Below are 19658 nucleotides of genomic sequence, written 5' to 3'. Positions count from 1 at the left end.
AACCTGTTTATACTTTTACCCTGTGTAACCTTATGGGCTAATATGTTCCAGATGTTTATTACCACCATCATGTTCTCTCTTTCTTATTCTTCTTTTTTTTAAAGTCTCACTTGACTTTAGACATGGGGGGAAAAGCACTAAACTAGGAGTCAAGGGGCCAGAGTTCGAGTCCATTTGCAAAATGAAGGCCCCAGACTCCGTGATTAATTCCTTCATAACTGCAGTGGCATTTATTCCCAGCTCTCCAGTGCTGCCTTCACCAGTAGCCTCTCATCAAAGCAAAGATAATAAGCAGCAGGAAAGGAAACATACTTGCTCAGATATGACACAAGCCAAGAACAGAATCAAGGCCCCATGCATAATTCCTGCCCTAGGTTCCTGAGTTCCTTGAACCATCCACTGAAACAGATAAGAAACTGTTTCTAAATGGGCATGTCTTGGGTGTGATTTCCAATTTGATGCTGAAAAAGAACAGGTGGGTTCCCACTGCAGATCAGCATCTCTTACATCATTTCATGGTTGATTAGTCCCAGGGGTGTTACCTCTCCGCTTCAGTCATCTCAGGGAGAAAGGGTCTGGTTACATCTCAAGGACAATTTTAGCGCTGATACCCTTCATTCTGAAACTTCAGTTTTCAATGCTACAGTCTTGCAAATAGCAAGCTGCTAAGTAAAATGCTTCCTCCTCTCATGGGAAGATAAAGATAAAAAGAGAACATCTGATGGCCCCTCAAATTCCCAACAACAACTCTAATAATACTAGCAATCTTTTATATTTCTTTTGCAACTTACAGTTTCATTTAATCTGCAATCTGTGAGGACAATATACCCAGTTTACTGATGGGAATACTAGGGCACTGAGAAATAGTGACTTATCTGAAGGATTTGAGGCTAGAAAGCTGACAGTTAAGAGTAGAGCCCAGATATTCTAACTTTCAAGCTCAAAGACCCACAGAAGACTACATCAAGATCATTTTTATTATTTCTGTTATTAAAAACAATTTCCACTATAGAATAGCAACTGTGTATTTTCAAGGACAGGATCAGGCTGAAGCCATTTAGCAGACATATGACTCCAGGACCACATGGCTTCTGGGGCAGCCCTGACAGATTTTGGAGTTAATGAGCAACAAATTATGTATTTTCTCCATCCCCTTGTACAGAAGGTCGGGGAGTTGACAATACAGCCATAAATCATCATTATGAACTGGCCAGGTTTGGCTTCTTGTAATCCTAACCCTTAAAAGACCATTTAATGAAATTTGGGCTGCCCAAATACCTCACTTCTGCAGAAGAGGCGAAGGCTTAAATTGTTCTCTGACACGTTACACACCTAACTCTGGAGTTCCAGATTTACTGCTTTCGGACTTTATTCATTACTCGCAATGTTTTTATTCCCGGGTAATAAAATAAGCTCTTCCCTCCCCCCCTCCCCCTACAAAGGCTCTGTCCCCACTCGCAGACTCTGGCCCCTGGAGCCCTCATTTCTGCTTCAGTCAGCAAAGTTGTGATATGTAAATTTCACAGCTGAGAAAAATGCCTTCCATGTCGATCCCTTTCTGAAACATCAAGCAACAAATTCTGGGGGTCATGGCAGGCTGCCAGGCGAGCAGAGGAGAATTCTCCCCTACCTGCCTTTTAAAGCACTTGGCACAAAATCTGGAAACTAATAAAGTGGGAAAGCATTGCAATTACGCTATGAGGGGACAGAAAGGGATCAATCAGTCCTCGCCAGAGAATGGCTGAGTTTGGAGGGAGGTTGCCTCCAACTCTTAAGACAGCTCCTCTTCCAGTCTTTTCTGGTATACAGGAGCTCAATTGCCCACATATTCATAAATATTCAGCTGCTCTGGAGAGGAAATTTGGAAAAACATTAGGAGATACATTTTGGAAAGGAGAGATTACACGGTGGTGAAAGAAGCACTGACTTTTGGAGCCAGAAAAATCTTGATCTGTATATCCCATCTCTTACTGTGAACCTAGACAAGTGACTTCACCTCTCTGGGCTTAGGTCTCCTTGTCTATGAAATAAGAGTAATATCTTGACAAGTACACACTGCTATATTTAAAACAACCAACAAGGACCTACTGTATAGCAACAGAAATTCTGTTCAATATTCTATAATAACCTAAATGAGAAAAGAGTTTGAAAAAGAATTGATACATGTATATATATAACTGAATCACTTTTCGGTACATATGAAACTAACACAACACTGTTAATCAACTATACTCCAATATAAAACAAAAATTTTAAAGAAAAAAAAAGAAATTAAAAATTGTAAAAGGATTAAAATCTACCTGGCAAGATCCTTGCCAGGGGAATCAAGAAGATGATATATCAAATATCTGGCACCTAGCAGAAGAGCTCTGCAAACAATAATTTTTTTTTTCCTTCCCTTGGAAACAAAGAAACAAAAAATTAACACAGGCATACCATTTTATTGCACTTTGCAGATACTGTTGTTGTGGTTGTTGTTTTTTACAAATTGAAGGTTTGTGACCACCTTGCATCAAGCAAGTCTATCCTCAACATTTTTCCAACAGCACTTGCTCACTTCATGTCTATGTGTACTATGTTTTGAAATTTGTAATACTTTCAATATTTCTAATTTTTCATTGTTATTATATTTGTCACAATCAATGATCAGTGGTCATTTTTTAGCAATAAAGTATTTTTTAATTCAGGCATAAACATTATTTCTTAGACATAATGCAATTGCACACTTAACAGATTACAGTTTAGTGTAAACGTAACTTTTACATGCCCTGGGAAACCAAAAACCCATGACTCACTTTATTGCAATATTTGCTTTATTGCGATGATCTGAAACTGAATGTGCAATATCTCCAGGAAATGTCTATACTTGTATAAAACATCTTTTCCAAAATAGTTCTAAGAGATCCCTGGAAAAGAACATAACACACTAAAGAATTTGGAAGTACCACCTCTCCAAGGTAGAACCAGAAAAATATGAGTATGGAGATGTTGGTTTTGACCATTTCATCTAGGATGTCTTTTTCAGGGGAACAAAGCAGAAAGAAAGTCTAAATTCCAGGCAGCAAGGGCCACCCTACTGCATTGTTCGTGTTATTTGTTAACTGTCCACTATATAGATTATCCCAAGAAAAGTAAGACTTTGCACAGAGTCCTAACGATCCCTCTTACAGAGTCTGAGAACTCATCTTCTGCTGCCAAATTCGAAGGACAAATGTCCCTGATATTCTGGTTTGCTTCAATGATAACATCTGCATAGTCTGTAACAATTTAAAAAACTTTTCCCTATCTACTGCATTACCTGCTTCTCACAACACGCTAAGAATTGCTAAATTATTCTCCATACTTTATAAATGAGTGTGATGAAGGCCAGAGAGGCCACTGCATCACTCTTGGGGATAAGGTAGTGGACAATGTCCGTGCGCTTGCTGCAGCCTGGGCCTCCCATGTTCTGCCCAGTGGCATCTAGCTGGCTTTCTCTTAGAAGCCCTACCAGGTGGCAGGATGGAAGTCTCCAGTGAGACGGGTATTCCCTGAGCACCTAGGAAGGTCATGTCACCCTGTCAGGCACCTGTACATCCAGACCCCCATCAGCCACAGAGCACCAAGCTCCCCCTTCACATCTCATTTCTGTGGATGAATGAACTTCTTTCAATCCAGAAGAGGTTCATTCATTCAACAAGCACTGAATGATGGAGATTAATGAAGGAAGAATCATTTTTTCTCACTTGATTTCTCAGTAAGGGAAAGGGAAATGTAACATATCCAAGTCCTGCTTCTAAGGACGGAGACAGAAGTGTTGCTCTATCTTCTTTGATCTTTGCTTCATCTACTACAATGAAATGCAGTATTTTCAGTGACTAGAAATAACTGACAAGAAATTTAGTCTCCCATGCTTCTCCCACTCAGTTGTCTTTAACCTCTTGATAGGAGATCAGTGCCTCACAGATCAGGAAAGGCAATGGGACCCAAATCTGTCCAAGGCCACCAGTGGAGTTTCTAGGCTTTATGGGTAGGTCTAGAATATGGACAGCAAAGAAGCCAGAGAGAAGTCACAGAAGCTATTTATGGTCGAAATCAACAGTGGCCGCCCTAAGCCTTAAAGCCCAAACTTTACAAAGGAGGCATCTTGAAAGATGAAGCAGTCTATTTTCCAAAGTCAGGGATTCAAAGGCATGAGTCTCCTAGGTGATCAGCTCTGCCTATCCATGCAAGAGTTCTCTCTATAGCATTGCCTACTGCTCACCTCTCGCTCCTTTGACCTTGAATTTCCTACCATCCTTAATGTCACCACTGTGCTTTTCTTCCTATTTCTCAAACACCTTTCTCTTCCCAGTGGCTCCACTTCTGGATGCTGTTAGATAAATGTCAGTCTTCCTAGGGTTGTATCCTTGCCTTTTCTCTGTGACTTCACCTGTGAAAATGACCTTCAAAAGGGCATTTACTTTGCTCTCTAGTTTCAGCTCACCCTTTACCCCATCAGTCTTACTCCAATCTTCTGCCAAATCTTCCAACTAGTTATCAAACCAGTATCATCAGCATGCCCACCTGACCAAGTCACACTCATTCCAGCATCTGCCCCAAACTTCACTTCTCTTCCCTCCATTCCTACTCAAGATGCAACCAAACACAGAACTGCAAAGACAGGAAGTCTTAGACCGCACCCTCTCCTTTACGCCATTGTCATCCACTTCTGTTCATCCCATGTTTGCAAGGTGGGAGGGATGTCATTTCCATCCTATTCTCTCTCTTCTCTTTGCATTACCACCACTGCAGTTCAGACCTCGTCCTTAACCTTCATTGAACAGTTGGCCAAGTGAGCTGAAAATACTTTCATCAATCTCTAGCCTATTAATGAGAGTAAAAACTCCTCAGCACTCAAGGAGTTTCACAATCTTGCAGTCATCTCTTCCTACCTTATCTTTGTCTTCTCCCTTATACTCCATTTCTCTTGCTGAACAGGTCTGTCTGCTTGACATTTCCTGAAAAGGCCCTATTGTTTCAGTCTTGGTGAAGCCATCCCTTCTGTCTGGAACATCAGGATCTCTGATGAAAGTCTCACCTCTGTTTCAAAGTAGGGCTCAAGTGCCAGCTAGGTGCACCAGGTTAGAGTTTGGGCTCCTTTACTCAAAAGTCTTGGGCAGCTGAGCTCTATGACTCTCAGTCTCCTTCTGTGTACAAAGGGAGATGATATGATGGCACTACCAAGAGCTCAAGGGTTGCTGTGATAATTAAATGCAGTGCTCCATGAATGATGATGATAATGATGATGAAGTCTTCACCAATGAAAACGACCTTCAGTGATCTTCCTCTCAACTCCCACAGTACTTGATTTCTGCCTTAGACCATCTACAGCAGAAGTCCCCAACCTCTAGGATCTAATGCCTGATGATCTGAGGTAGAGCTGATGTAATAATAGAAGTAAAGTGCACAATAAATGTATTGTGCTCGAGTCATCCCAAAACTATCCCCCCCTCACCCTGGTGGGTGGAAAAAATTGTCTTCCACAAAACCCGCCCCTGGTGCCAAAAAGGCTGGGGACTGCTAATTTACAGCATTTCTCTTGTTTTGTCCTTGAAGCTCTCTGGGGCTTACTATCCTTCACTGCCCTGGCTATCTTCTAGCTCCCAGTTCTTTAGTCTCCTTGAGGGTCTAATGGTACAGTCAGTCATGTACTTGGCCTGTTCCATAAGCTCCAAGGACAGTATCCATGTCTTGTATCTCAGCTTCTAGGCCAAGGGGAAGCCTAGAAGCTGCCTGTATGTTCTAAGGAAGGTCTCTCTCAGAGAGGCTTTCGCTTTCTGAACAAACGACTTCCTACACAACACTATCCCAGGGACTTCCCTGGTGGTCCAGTGGTTAAGACTTTGCACTTTCAATGCAGGGACTGCAGGTTCGATCCCTGGTTGGGGAATTAAGATCCCACATGCTGCACAGCAAGGCAAAAAATAAATACATAAAATAGAGAGAGAGTAATAACTAAATTAAAAGCTATTTTAAAAGAAACAAAAAAATTGTTAAAAAAGAAAGAAAGAAAACCCACTCCCCCACATGTCAGTCTTGGGTAATCATCTGCCCAAGGGCCTAGATGTTTTGTCCTCCTCCATACAAAGAGCTCTTTACAACCAGGAACTAAAGGTTTTCTAGCTCACTAAATACAGAGCACTCTGCATAGCCCCAAGCGCACAGTGGGTCTTCAATGTCAGCTCCTGTGCTGGGTTTTAAAGCCAGACAGCCCTGGTATCAATTCCTCCTCCCTGTTCCCCAAGCAGAATAACCTCACACTGGCCACACTCCCCTTGTAAACCTTCAGACCCTCCCTCATTAGTAAAATAGGGTCAATAATACCTATCCCCTGCAGATGCTGAAGAGGATTTAAGATAAGGCATATTAGTTTCCAGCCCACTAGATAGTGGGCCAATGGTATCTAATCCTCTATCCCATCCCCTAACACTGACTCACATGAACAGATGGCCCAGCCTCCTAAGAATTGTCACTTAACGTGGAGAATATCATCACCTTCATATTAGATAGATTTTCCAAATAGTCCTGAGCCCCTAAGAATGATACTAACTAAGGAAGAATTGCTAGAGTGTGTGTGTGTGGTGGGGCTGAGGGGTGGGGACAGGGAAAAACCTAAATCTTAATCTCAGTGCCTGTGTTTGTTACCTTGCAAATGGGGTTGTTACCCTCTCCCCGCCCCTCCTCATGCAGTAAGGAGGTCTGAAGAGCTCTGTAGCCCTCTGATCAGGGATGACACAGTTGAAGGATTAACATGATCATTCTCTGTTGGTGGTCTTGGTAATTGCACAGATATAGTGGATTGTAAACTGGGGGAACTGGGTCTCCCACCAAGGCACCGCTGGGCCAGCCTGACTTCACATTTTCTTTCAGAGTTGAAGACTCGACTAACCTTTAATGAGGAGGCAGTCTTGGGGAACCTTGTTTTCTTGGCAGTGCTCTCTCAGATAAAGAGAGTGGGGGGTGGGGAGGAAGTAATGAAGTCCAGATATGGGCAAACCGAAGCCTGATCCTGAATAAACAAGTCTTGGAGGTATAAGCTCTTCTTCTTGTCTCTCCAGCCAGAAATGTGCATATGGTACAGAGCAGGCTCCCATGTACATCAGAGGCCATCATCCAGATTTTAGGGAGACAAATAGGACACTTGTCCCTGCTCGTCTAGGTCCTCTAACATCTTTTGACCTAATGCTTGTCAGTTTCTGCTCGAAATGTATGGCCTCTTCTATGATTTTTACAATTGTATATATTGAGTACCCAAATTTGTGCCGTATGCTAGCAATATAAAATCAAAATCAGACCGATCCCTACTCTAGCAGAATCACCAGGAAATAGTCAAGTAAACAGACATGACAGTTTGATTCAGTGACTGCAAAGACAGAGGTGGGCCCAGGGACCTCTGGGATCTTTGGAAGGTGGGGGAGGAGGCAGTCAAGGAATGCTTCCTGGAGAAGGCAACATTGGCTTGGTGTTTATTTAGTATCTACCATGTGCAAGAGGGAAAAATCTGATCTCTGCCGTGCAAGAAACTATTATCTAGCTGGGGAGATGAGAAGTGGACACAAATCACATTACAAGGTGATATATATTGAAGGTGCTATCTGTCTGCTGGAGATGGGGCAGCTTCGGGCAGTTTAGTGACAAAAGACAACACACAACTTGTTAGGCGAAGGTTCAATCCTGGATCACTAGCACCTGCCATGCCATGCGGACTTGAGAAATAATTGTGGAAGGGAAGCAGGCTTTAGGAGGCAGCAGTGGTCTCATTTTAAAAAGCCTTGCCTTAGAATCAGAGGACTCCTGGTCTGGCCCTGCCACTCATTAATTATGGGAAAGTCACTTCATTTCTTGATCTCCAGTTCCCTTAGCCATACCAATCCACCCCCAAGAATCACAGAATCACTACCAAGTGCAGATAAGAGAATGTGCACATGAAGGGCACTTTCTAAACTGTACAACACTATAGAAATGAAAAGGCCAGTTCTCACTGCTGACACATGTAATGTCAGTTGATTTGACTCCCAGGAGTTGGTGAATTATTGTCACCAATTTACAGTAAATGTAGGTATAGTTCTTTTCCCAAAGGGGTCAATGCCTTGACAGAAGTTGAAGGACAAGTCACAGAATGAAGAAGCTCAGAAGTTTTAGGCCACGAACCTCAATCAAAGCCAAAATCTGAGCTTTATCTCTAGTTAGGAATGTCATAGCAGAGGTTCAAAATGGATGGGATGTGAGGAAAAGGAGCATTTTTATGGCCAGAGGGAGAAGTGGATTCACTCATGATTCATCATACTTCAACTCCTAGATATTAAGAATCTTTATTAAACCCCTTTCAGGGTCTGACCAAAGCAAGCACTTGAGCCCATGTTTATTTAAAAGGAATACTAAGCATTTTTTCCATATTAAAATCTTTGCGCATAATTCTTTGCACAGCATGGTGCAAGGCAATTGGAGAGAAGGCTAGATAAAAGATGATATTTACTGTTTTTGCTCCTAATCTAACTGCTGCTAGAGTCATTAAACCCTTTGGAGGCAGGGATAGGAACCATTGCCTTGTGGATTTGGAAGGAATTCCTATTATGCTATAATTTCAAAATCTAAGCTACATCTGAAAAAGAGGTCAAAATGACCTGATTTTTCCACATCTCCTGCCATAGAAAGGTGTCTGCTTTCTCTATAACTTCTGAAATTTGCATCTTGAAACCCCACTGGTGTGCCATGCCTTTGTTGTGGGGACTATTCAGACTGGAGCAGGGGCACCCAGATCAGTCAAGGCTTCTCTTGTTGTTTTAAACAAACCTGACATTTGGCGGGAGGAGGCCAGGGCACCAAGTAGCAGGCTGATTAGATTTCCAGCTCCGGGTCCCCCTTCACCCTCCCTGACTGTCATTCACGCCCTCTCATCAGAAGCAGATTCTGCATGGAGCCAGCAAGGCTCTCTGGCCAGTCACAATGGGAGAGAGGGTTGTTGTTGTTAAAGTCAAGTTGTATAGCTTTTCCAGAATTGATCATATGTATTAATGGGAATTATTCACTTTTCCTCTGAGGTCTTTGCTTTTTCTCTTGTTCATGATTACTCTGGTCATTAAAGACAGGTAAGTGGGTGAGCATACCTCATTAGCAGCCCACATCTCACACACACCTCCAGCTGAAATGCAGGGGCATCTGGATCAGGAGGCTAAAGTTTTCTTGCAAAGAGTATTGGCACGAGAGTCAAGAGACCTGAGTTCTCATGAATAAACTACAAGGGAAGAGCGGGAGATGTGATGAGTCCAAAGGCTGGAGGGCCTTTCCTAATTCTACTTCTGCCAGGTAAAAGGTCTTGACTAAGTCACTTCATCATTATTTTTTTTACTTCATCATTTTTTGATGCTGTTTACTCACAATAAAAACAGTGAACATTTGCTGAAGATACTGCCTGTGTCAGGCACTGAGTTACTTTCCACACATTAGCTCATTTATTTCTGAAGACCTTCATAAGTAGACGTAGTATCTCCACTTCATAGATGAGAGCAAGGAGGCTCACTAATTTTCTACACGTTCTAGAGCAGAGGAGCTTGGGGGTGAACCAGAGTCCACACTTTTAACCCCATGTGAAACTGAGACATCGGAAAACTCGTGTGTGTGTGTGTGTGTGTGTGTGTGTGTGTGTGTGTTGGGAGGGTGCAAAAGGCTTGAACACGGCCCCAGGTTTCCATGACGCAACAGTAGCATCTGACAAAGGATGGCTTTCTCAGAAGCAAAGGGAAGCACCATCCAGACCTAGTCTGCTGGCACTGTGTGGGTGGGGGAAACGTCCTCGTTGCCCATCCCATCACATCCCATCCCATAACCAAGGCACAGCGCCTGACTCTTTCAAGGGAACCTGGGAGGTCAGGGAGCATTTTAATTAAAACTTCCATATGACATGAGGAGAGAGGCCAGCCACAACTAAGTTCTTCGAAGCAGGCTTTTCTTAGTGAGGAAGGAAGAAGCAAGGACCCAGGAGAAGCGACATGAGCACCCTGTGTCCTCCTAGTCCACTGCAGCCAAGGATATGCCCCCCCAGGTGTGAAATCAAACAGTACTCTCAATTTTACAGATGAGGAAAATGAGGTCTAGAAAACCCAGGTGGTGGCGGTTTAGTTGCTAAATCACGTCCGTCTCTTGTGACCCCATGGACTGGATGGCGTCCACCAGGCTTCTCTGTCCATGGGAATTTCTCAAGCAAGAATACTGGAGTGGGTAGTCATTTTCTTCTCCGGGGAATCTTCCTGACTCAGGGATGGAACCAGGGTCTCCTGCATTGCAGGCAGATTCTTTACTGACTGAGCCAGCAGGGAAGCCCAGGGATTTACCTGATTCACATAATCTAGGGGGCCCCAGGCCTCTCTCCCCGGCACTGTGCCCAGGAGCAGCCCAGTAGGCAGGCTGCTAATAACTGCACGTAAAGAGAGCAGAGGCCACATCTGTCTGAACATCCCTGTCCATGCGGTATTCTTATCTCAACAGCTCCCAAGTTAGAGCCAGCTTCTAAAAGAATTCAATTTAACTGAGCTTCCAAGTGTCAAAAACACCTGCTCAAAGCTGAGCAGCAGATACCGTGTTAAGTATTGACCTTCCATTACAAACGCTTCTTTCCAGGCAAAGCCATTCTTCCTAAAGAACTCAACCCCAACTGTAACTTTGGAGCAAAGAGTAAAATTAGATTTTGTATTTCTCAGCTTCTGAACACAAAGATCCTTAGTCCACCTTTACTACGGTTGCCAAATGGACTGTTTTTCTTTTAAAGGTTGGAAAGAATTCTACTTGCCTCCCTGCCCCCTCCCCAATGTCAAACTGTTGATTGTGTGCCTGGTTTACGATGTTATTAAAAAACAAAGAGGGGTCTCAAAGTTTATAACCCACCCCCAGAGTGGGGAAGTCAAAAGAAAAACTTCATGCAGTGCACTCTGTGGACCATCAGCTGTTTATATTTGATGCAGAGAAGGCAAGAGTAGCTAACCGCCTATCCCACTGAGCACTTGAATAGGACAGCCAACCTCCTGTCCACAATCAAGTCAGCAACACGGACAGAGGGCTTTGGAATAACCAGGTTTAGACTTGAACCCCAATTTTTACTTGCTTTTGACTTTGAGCATATCACTGAACCCCTCTGAGCTTCAGATTTTCCATTTGAGTGATGGGAATACTAAGCCCCTATTTTACACTCAGTGTTCTTAATATTGGGCTTCCCTGGTGGCTCAGAGGGTGAAGAATCCACCTGCAATGCAGGAGACCCCAGCTCAATTCCTGGGTCAGGAAGATCCGCTGGAGAAGGGATAGGCTACCCACTCCAATATTCTCGGGTTTCCCTGGTGACTCAGCTGGTAAAGAATCCACCTGCAAGGCAAGAGACCTGGGTTGGGAAGATCCCCTGGAGAAGGGAAAGGCTACCCACTTCAGTATTCTGGCCTGGAGAAGTCCATTAAGTTTCTCCCTTCTTGGCTTGCTGATACAGCCCAAAGATAAGCTTCCATGTTTGGATTAACACAAAGACGACTTAGAATCTAGAAGAGAGAATTTTTGATCTTGGTGGACGTGATGCCTAGCCCTTTGCCCATGTTGCTGGGGTTCAAGGACAAAGGAAAAACTGAAAATAGCGGATATGTGGAATGGATGGCTGTGAAAATGTATGAACTACAAATTATAAGACTGGATTCCCTCACTCTTCCCCTCCCCTGCTCTAAATGGACACATCTAAAACAAGGCTGTGATCTAAGCACAGCCCAGATAGACAATACCCCAATTCCCACGTGGCTGCCATTGCTCAAAATAATTCTGGACCTTGTCAAGCTGGTAGCACATTTTTGCACCTGCATTGAGGGCTTCATCCTCTAAGGGAAGATCTGGATATAAGTCTAGACTTTACCTCTGGGTATGAGCGACCATATGAGTGACGGGTCAGCAATTAAGAGTTTACCAAGTACTTCAATATTCATGATCTCTTTTACTCCTCACTGCAAAGCTTTGAAGCAAGATGGTCACCCTTGGTTTTAATGATGTACAGCTTGGCAGTGGAGGGCAAGGTCTAGAACCTAGGTCTTTGGACTGCAAGTCTCATTTACCAGGTAAGAGAATTAAACAATATGCCAGATCATGCCAGCAGCATTATCACTGTCAGAGCAGCAGCACAATAGTGTGGAAAAAATATAGAAAATGCCCAAGAAATTCAGTAAGGCATTTCTCCTGTCCTCTGGGGCTCAGATTTACAGCATGGTGGCTCAGAGCTCAGACTCTGGGGTAAGGGACATGCATGTGTGCTCACTCAGTTGTGTCCAACTCTTTGTGAGCTCACGGACTGCAGCCTTGCCAGGCTTCTTGGTCCATGAGATTCTCCAGGCAAGAATACTGAAGTGGGTTGTTGTGACCTCCTCCAAAGGATATTCCTGACCCAGGGATCAAACCCGCATCACTTACATCTCCTGCATTGGCAGCCGGGTTCTTTGCCACTTGCACCACCTGGGAAGCCTGAGGTAAGGAAGACAACTAGGTTTAAACCCCAACTCTATCACTCATGAACCAAGTGACCTTGGGAAAATTATTTTTACTCTGCGAACCTCCATTTCTTAATTTGTAGAAGAAAGATAAGGACAATATCTACACTTTGACTATTGTAGAGATAATGTATGCAAAGTATTTTAGAAGGTTGCTTAGCATACTTTTATAATACTTACAGTGTATATATTTTTTTTTATTTTAAAATATTGAGTTGGACAAAAATCTCATTTGGGTTTTGAAAATCCCAAACGAACTTTTTGGCCAACCCAATACTTTTAGTAATAGTATTAACTGCATGAAATAGTGTCAATCAAGTGAAATTCTACTTGATCTTCTAAGCCTCTGCTATATCAGTTAGACCATAACATGCTACCAGGGAGTTAGATAGGTTGCCCACCACAGTCTGGGCACTTACCGCGAGGATGGCAATAACAATCCCCACAGCGCAGAGCACAGCGTCGTTGATTGTCTCCCCGGTTTTCAGCGGATACTTGATGCTCTCATCATTGCAGTAAAACCCCCGTTGGTAAGGCTTGATGGTGCTTGTCTCGATGATGATGAAAGGTAGGCCCGCTGGTCAAGATGGAACCGTCATCACCATATACAGGGGAGAAAACAAGACAGAGGGAAAACATCAGTGCAAAGAGGTCAAAGAAGAAGGCCCTACAGCAAACACCACCCCAGATAACAGCATCGATAGTGATGTCAATTCCTTGCCTTTGTAGTGACCTACAGCCTTCTGCATCACTACGAACAAAGCTACTGGAGGTGATGGAATTCCAGTTGAGCTATTTCAAATCCTGAAAGATGATGCTGTGAAAATGCTGCACTCAATATGCCAGCAAATTTGGAAAACTCAGCAGTGGCCACAGGACTGGAAAAGGTCAGTTTTCATTCCAGTCCCAAAGAAAGGCAATCCCAAAGATTGCTCAAACTACTGCACAATTGCACTCATCTCACACGCTAGTAAAGTAATGCTCAAAATTCTCCAAGCCAGGCTCCAGCAATACGTGAACTGAGAACTTCCAGATGTTCAAGCTGGTTTTAGGAAAGGCAGAGGAACCAGAGATCAAATTGCCAATATCTGCTGGATCATCAAAAAAGCTAGAGAGTTCCAGAAAAACATCTATTTCTGCTTTATTGACTAACTACGTCAAAGCCTTCAACTGTGTGGATCACAATAAACTGTGGAAAATTCTGAAAGACATGGGAATACCAGACCACCTGACCAGCATCTTGAGAAACCTGTATGCAGGTCAGGAAGCAACAGTTAGAACTGGACATGGAACAATAGACTAGTTCCAAATAGGAAAAGGAGTACGTCAAGGCTGCATATTGTCACCCTGCATATTTAACCTATATACAGAGTACATCATGAGAAATGCTGGGCTGGAAGAAGCACAAGCTGGAATCCAGATTGCCAGGAGAAATATCAATAACCTCAGATATGCCGATGACACCACCCTTATGGCAGAAAGTGAAGAGGAACTAAAAAGCCTCTTGATGAAAGTGAAAGAGGAGAGTGAAAAAGTTGGCTTCAAACTCAACATTCAGAAAACTAAGATCATGGCATCTGGTCCCATTACCTCATGAGAGACAGTGGAAACAGTGTCAGATTTTATTTTGGGGGGCTCCAAAATCACTGCAGATGGTGACTGCAGCCATGAAATTAAAAGACGCTTGCTTACTCCTTGGAAGGAAAGTTATGACCAACCTAGATAGCATATTAAAAAGCAGAGACATTACTTTGCCAACAAAGGTCTGTCTAGTCAAAGGCTATGGTTTTTCCAGTGGTCATGTATGGATGTGAGAGTTGGACTGTGAAGAAAGCTGAGCACTGAAAAATTGATGCTTTTGAACTATGGTGTTGGAGAAGACTCTTGAGAGTCCCTTGGACTGCAAAGAGATCCAACCAGTCCATCCTAAAGGAGATAAGTCCTGGGTGTTCATTGGAAGGACTGATGTTGAAGCTGAAACTCCAATACTTTGGCCACCTCATGCAAAGAGTTGACTCATTGGAAAAGACCCTGATGCTGGGAGGAATTGGGGGTAGGAGGAGAAGGGGACAACAGAGGATAGGATGGCTGGATGGCATCACTGACTTGATAGGCATGAGTTTGAGTAGACTCCAGGAGTTTGTGATGGATTGGGAGGCCTAGTGTGTTGCCATTCATGGGGTCGCAGAGAGTCGGACATGACTGAGCGACTGAACTGAACTGAACAGCCTTCTCTGTGGCTTCCCAGGTGGCTCAGTGGTAAAGAATCTGACTATAATGCAGGAGAGACAGGGTTCCATCCCTGGGTTGGGACGATCCCCTGAAGAAAGAAATGGCAACTCACTCCAGGATTCTTGCCTAGGAAATCCCATAGACAGAGAAGCCTGGCGGGCTACAGTCCATGGGTGGCAAAAGAGTCGGACAACACTGACTAAGTGACTAAACAACAAAACCTTCTCTACATGCACCCCCTTCCTGCCTTTACTCATGACTAAGAAGGTATAGAATGATCCTCTTGTCTTGACCAAGAGCACAGAGGGAGACAGTGCAAGCACCAGGGCAGGAGCTTTTCCACTACTTTACGTCATCCCGCTAAAGCCACAGCACGATTTATAATTATCACTAACAAAGTTCCAAATCTAATGATGTCTCATGAGGCCTCTAAGTGCCTTCCTCTCTTAAGCCAACCATTTCCCCTTCGAAAAGCTCACCTCAAGGCACTCAGGCATGGAATTCTGAAGACCCTGGAGTAAGATAACCTAAATTTGAACCCCCAGATCCACCACTTCCTAGCAATGAGACTTCTGCTTCTTTGTCCATCTTCCTGAGCCTCAGTCCCCTCATAAATGAGTTGTACTGATGCCTAAAGGGATCAAAGCACCCAAAACTCCCAGCAGAGTGCTGGCACACAGAAGCTGCTCAGTGAACGGCATTTCCGATTCTTTTCTTTCACTGTTCAACAAGTCATTGACAAGACTGAGCAGAGCTGAGCTGGGCCCTGCTGCCTGCAGACCTGGAGCAGAGCCCAAGGGCATCAGGAGCACCGCGAGGCACTCTCGCAGCTGCTGCTAGTTTATCAGCGTCCAGTTCAGATGCCATTTTCTTAAAGGTCATGGAAAACAGATTTCATCACCTGCCAGGAAAGGCCCTTATAAGCCTGAAGCAAAAAGTGAAGGCCCACAGTCTCTCTTGCTTGGACCAGGCAGCAGCCTCCAGATTGGTCTCCTGGCCTTCTGTGCCTCTTACACACACCCACCCGTTTACTTCCTGAGCACGAGCATGTCACGGCCATGCTCAAGGTTTGTAAATGGTTCCCCGCCACACAGGACAAGATGACGCCCCTAAGTCCAACCTCCGGAGTCCCCACAACCCGAACCTCCTTGACACACACTCCAACAAAACGGGACACGGGACCTTTGTCTTGGTTCATGCTCTCCTCTTAAGCTGGAAAGACACTTCCTCCCCCAGCTCCAAGTTCAACACCAAGCACCATTGCCACCTCACCAAGATGAGGAAAAGGTTAAAAAAAAGTGAAAGGTGAGCCAATGCATGTCTAGATTAAGGAAGACCATGAAAAACATCTGGTCAATGATAACAGTCACTGCTGATGTGCGCCAACAATGTATAAGACACTTTGCATCCATTTTTGCATTGAACCCTCCAACAACCCTGAGTGGTCATTTAAAAATCACATAAGCACTACTATCACTCATCTCCCAGTAGAGAAAAGAGAGGCTCAGAATGACTGTTTAGCTCACTCAGAGTCTCTTCGTCCACCTCCAAAGTGCCTAAATCCCCAATTTAACTTTACAAATTGGTTTCATCCATATAGGAATTTCATTAGTGGGGGAAAAAAATACGATAAGCAGCCATTTAAAAGATAAGATTCCACTTTCATGTTTTTCCAAAAGAATTAAGCTCACGTCATGTTGCTCAAAGGCCCAGACTGCCTTTAAAAAAAAAAAAAAAGTACCACAGTTTTTCAATGACTCTGGTCCTGGCCAGCAGTGATAAAAATGCTCACTTTCTAAAAAGTGTATTTATGTATCACTATGCATACACACATGGATTTATTTGGTTTTATTCTTCGGATTTATTTGAATTCTACAGCTATTTATTTTGTGACCCCTAACTGCTTCCTGCTAGAACAACAATTTACTTTATCAAATTCATACTGGTGCCTTGAAAAGAAAGCCCAGCCACACACCACAGCATTGTGCCTGACCTTCAGAAAGTAAACACAGAGGGGCCCTGGAAGGCAATCACCAGCAGCTCTTGAAATTCTGTCTCTGCGAGGATGGAGAAAAGGAGGAGGACGGGGAGACAGTGAATGCATGTTCTGGTTTAGTGGTGGCAAGTGCAGTTAGCTGATCCTCTTGGGTTGGGGGCTAGGAGAGAGACGATATCCTGTGGGCCTGAGCCATCTTCATTCCACTGCCTGAACACTTTGAAATGTGGCCAAGTTGGCTATGAAAAGGAGCTGCAAAGCCAGCAGTATGATATTAATAGTCCGCTTTTAAAGTTCCACACATCGTGATCAACACTGTTAGCTTCGCATCTGAGCCTGGCCACAGCCTCTGTGGTGCCGAGGAGCCAAAGCGTTGCTAATAAACTCAGGAAGGGAACAGACCCCCAGTTCCTTACATTTGTGTTCCGCTCTTAGGCCTCCAGCTTCTATTTTTAATAGTGTTCACATGATAGGCCTGTAAAACATATGTTTCTAAGGACAATAAAACACATATAAAAGAGCTGTGGAGTCAGACTGAACTCGGTTAATGATTTCAACTCTGCGCACCACTACTTGAGCAAGTTACTTCCCATCTCATGACCCTCTTCTCATCTGCTCAATGGGAAAATGAAGACTTGCTTTGAGATTGATGGGATGGTATAATACATTAATGCATTCACTCACTCATTCAACAAGTATTTATTGAGTCTCAAATATGTCTACAAAGTACAAGGAGTACAGAGACGACATAAGTCCTGCCCTCAGGAAGCTTATCGTCTAGTAGGGGAAGACACAGAACATGGAATGAAATCAGTACAGGCAGTTGTTTTAGTTGGAAGAAACCAGGCAAGAGCATGTGGAAGGGTCAGCAGAGAGTCCAGTGCACACGTGGACACTCAAACATGCTGTAAGGAAGAAGGAAGGGAAAGTCCCACAGAGAAGGTTAGGAAAGAAGATCTGTCTGGTCAGTTCTGCACTCACCCTGGGAGCCATCCAAACCCTCTTCCTTCCTTCCTGTCCAAGGCTTGGGGAGGGTTTCCGGTTCCAATAATATGGATGATGACCACAAGCAGACAAGAAGTTGGATCTGAATATGGTTCGTTTTATTTTCTTGAAAGGCATGGAGACAGCATTGAGAAAACCCAATGGCCTTTTCTGTCTCCCCTACAGACTTGTGGCATGATTGGGGGTGATGCCAGTCGAGTCTTGACTTGGCTCCAGAAAAAGAATAACCTCAGATTCCCTTCAGTTGATGGGAAAAGCGTAAATACGTCTCCCTCAATGGGGCAGCCAGTCCTCAAGTGACATGATGCCTTGCCTCTCCAGGACACAGAGACGAGGCCATTCTAATCCAAAGCAGGCTGTCCATTTCCAATGTTGGCACTATCTTTATTGCCAATCACTATATTTCCTGGCTGTTTCATTCCAAGAAAATTCCTAGTGATAGGTACTGGAAATTGAGGTGAGAGTACATCAAAGTACCTGGCCTCAAGAAGCTCATGGTGTTGTAAAAAAAGTCATGAAAACAAGTGCACTAAAATATTTTTACAGTGTGAGGACTGACAGATGTAGAAAGTACAATGAACACACAAAAGAGCACTCTACAGGGGATACTAAAGATGGTCCAGATGGGAGGTTTAATTTGACACTTATGTGAGTAGGTTTCTGGGGTCCTAATGCAGGCATACACGCTAAGTCGCTTCAGTCATGTCCAACTCTGTGCGACCCCATGGACAGCAGCCCACCAGGCTCCTCTGTCCACAGAGTTTTCTAGGCAAGAATACTGGAGTGGGTTGCTATTTCCTTCTCCCTGGGGTCCTAAAAACACTCATAAAAACAGTGTAGCTTAGGGATTGCAACAGGGCTTCCTAGGTGGCACTAGGGGTAAAGAATCTGTCTACCAATGCAGGAGACTCAAGAGACACAGGCTCCATCCCTGGGTCAGGAAAAATCCTCTGGAGGAGGAAATGGTAAACAGTGCCAGAATTCTTGCCTGGAAAATCCCATGGACAGAGGAGCCTGGGAGGGCTACAATCCATGGGGTCACAAAGAGTCAGATACAACTAAGCAACCGAGCACAGAGCACAAGGACTGCAATAGGCTACCAACAAAATGAGGGTCACTGCTATGATGAAAATACAACTTTAAATCTGGCTACAGGGTTTGGAGAGATACACGAGGTGCAGAGGATCCCCACATAAACCGGCAAGGCAGACAAACCTGCTGCCTTTTCTCAGTTCTCAGCACTGATGGAACTACTGAGTTGCAGTCCCAGCCTTCCAGTGGCCCAAAGGCCAATAGGAGAAGCAGTCATAAAAGCTAACACATTAAGTCACCCTAAGGTTCAAAGGGATTAAAGTGACTTACCAGAGTCACTGGGTCAGAAAAGCTGTGGAGGTAGACGGGCTCAAATGCTCTGACTCCTGGGCACATTCTAAAGTAAATGAGTCACTTAAAATAGAGGGAAGGAAGCAGCTATGAGTATTAATGCATTAATTGAAGCTCAGCAAATCTCATGGTCTTTGAAGAAAGTTTTTTGTTTGGAACACTCAAGGCAACAGCACTGGCTCCTGTTCCCTGAACATTCACCGTGTACTACACACGTTAGTATCTAATATTATTAAAACTCTGAGGCCAATATCCTGGAATTAAATTTATCTATACTGAAAGGTACATTATAAGCTTTTTGCAAAGCAGAATGAAAATGTAAGTGAATACACACACACACACACGCACATCCCCCATCTGGTGATTCTAAGACCTCGGACTCAAGCATTTCTCCTTCTTTTAATCAAGGATCAATTAACTTCCTAAACCTCAAGGGACCTCTTGGGATGTGTAGGCTGCAGGGGAGGCGAAATACGAACTCACTGACAAACACTTAATGGGCAGAAAATCAA

At 43.9% G+C, this 19658-nt stretch overlaps 1 protein-coding gene and 1 non-coding gene across 2 annotated transcripts in view; one reads left to right on the top strand and one right to left on the bottom strand.

The window, feature by feature from the left end:
• The window catches only part of PLPP3 (phospholipid phosphatase 3), a 90729-nt gene that overhangs the window by 31381 nt on the left and 39690 nt on the right, over positions 1–19658 (bottom strand). The window contains exon 2 of the mRNA XM_043875616.1: positions 12950–13107. Within this exon, the coding sequence (XP_043731551.1) occupies positions 12950–13107 (158 nt within the window). The remainder of the gene's footprint in view (positions 1–12949; positions 13108–19658) is intronic.
• TRNAE-UUC lies at positions 5839–5911 on the top strand. Its single transcript has one exon. It is a non-coding gene; the product is annotated as a tRNA-Glu (tRNA).

The sequence above is a fragment of the Cervus elaphus genome, chromosome 20 (assembly GCF_910594005.1).
Source record: "Cervus elaphus chromosome 20, mCerEla1.1, whole genome shotgun sequence".
NCBI lineage: Eukaryota > Metazoa > Chordata > Mammalia > Artiodactyla > Cervidae > Cervus > Cervus elaphus.
The sequence above is the reverse complement of the archived record's forward strand: the minus strand, read 5'-3'. Positions and strand labels throughout refer to the sequence as shown.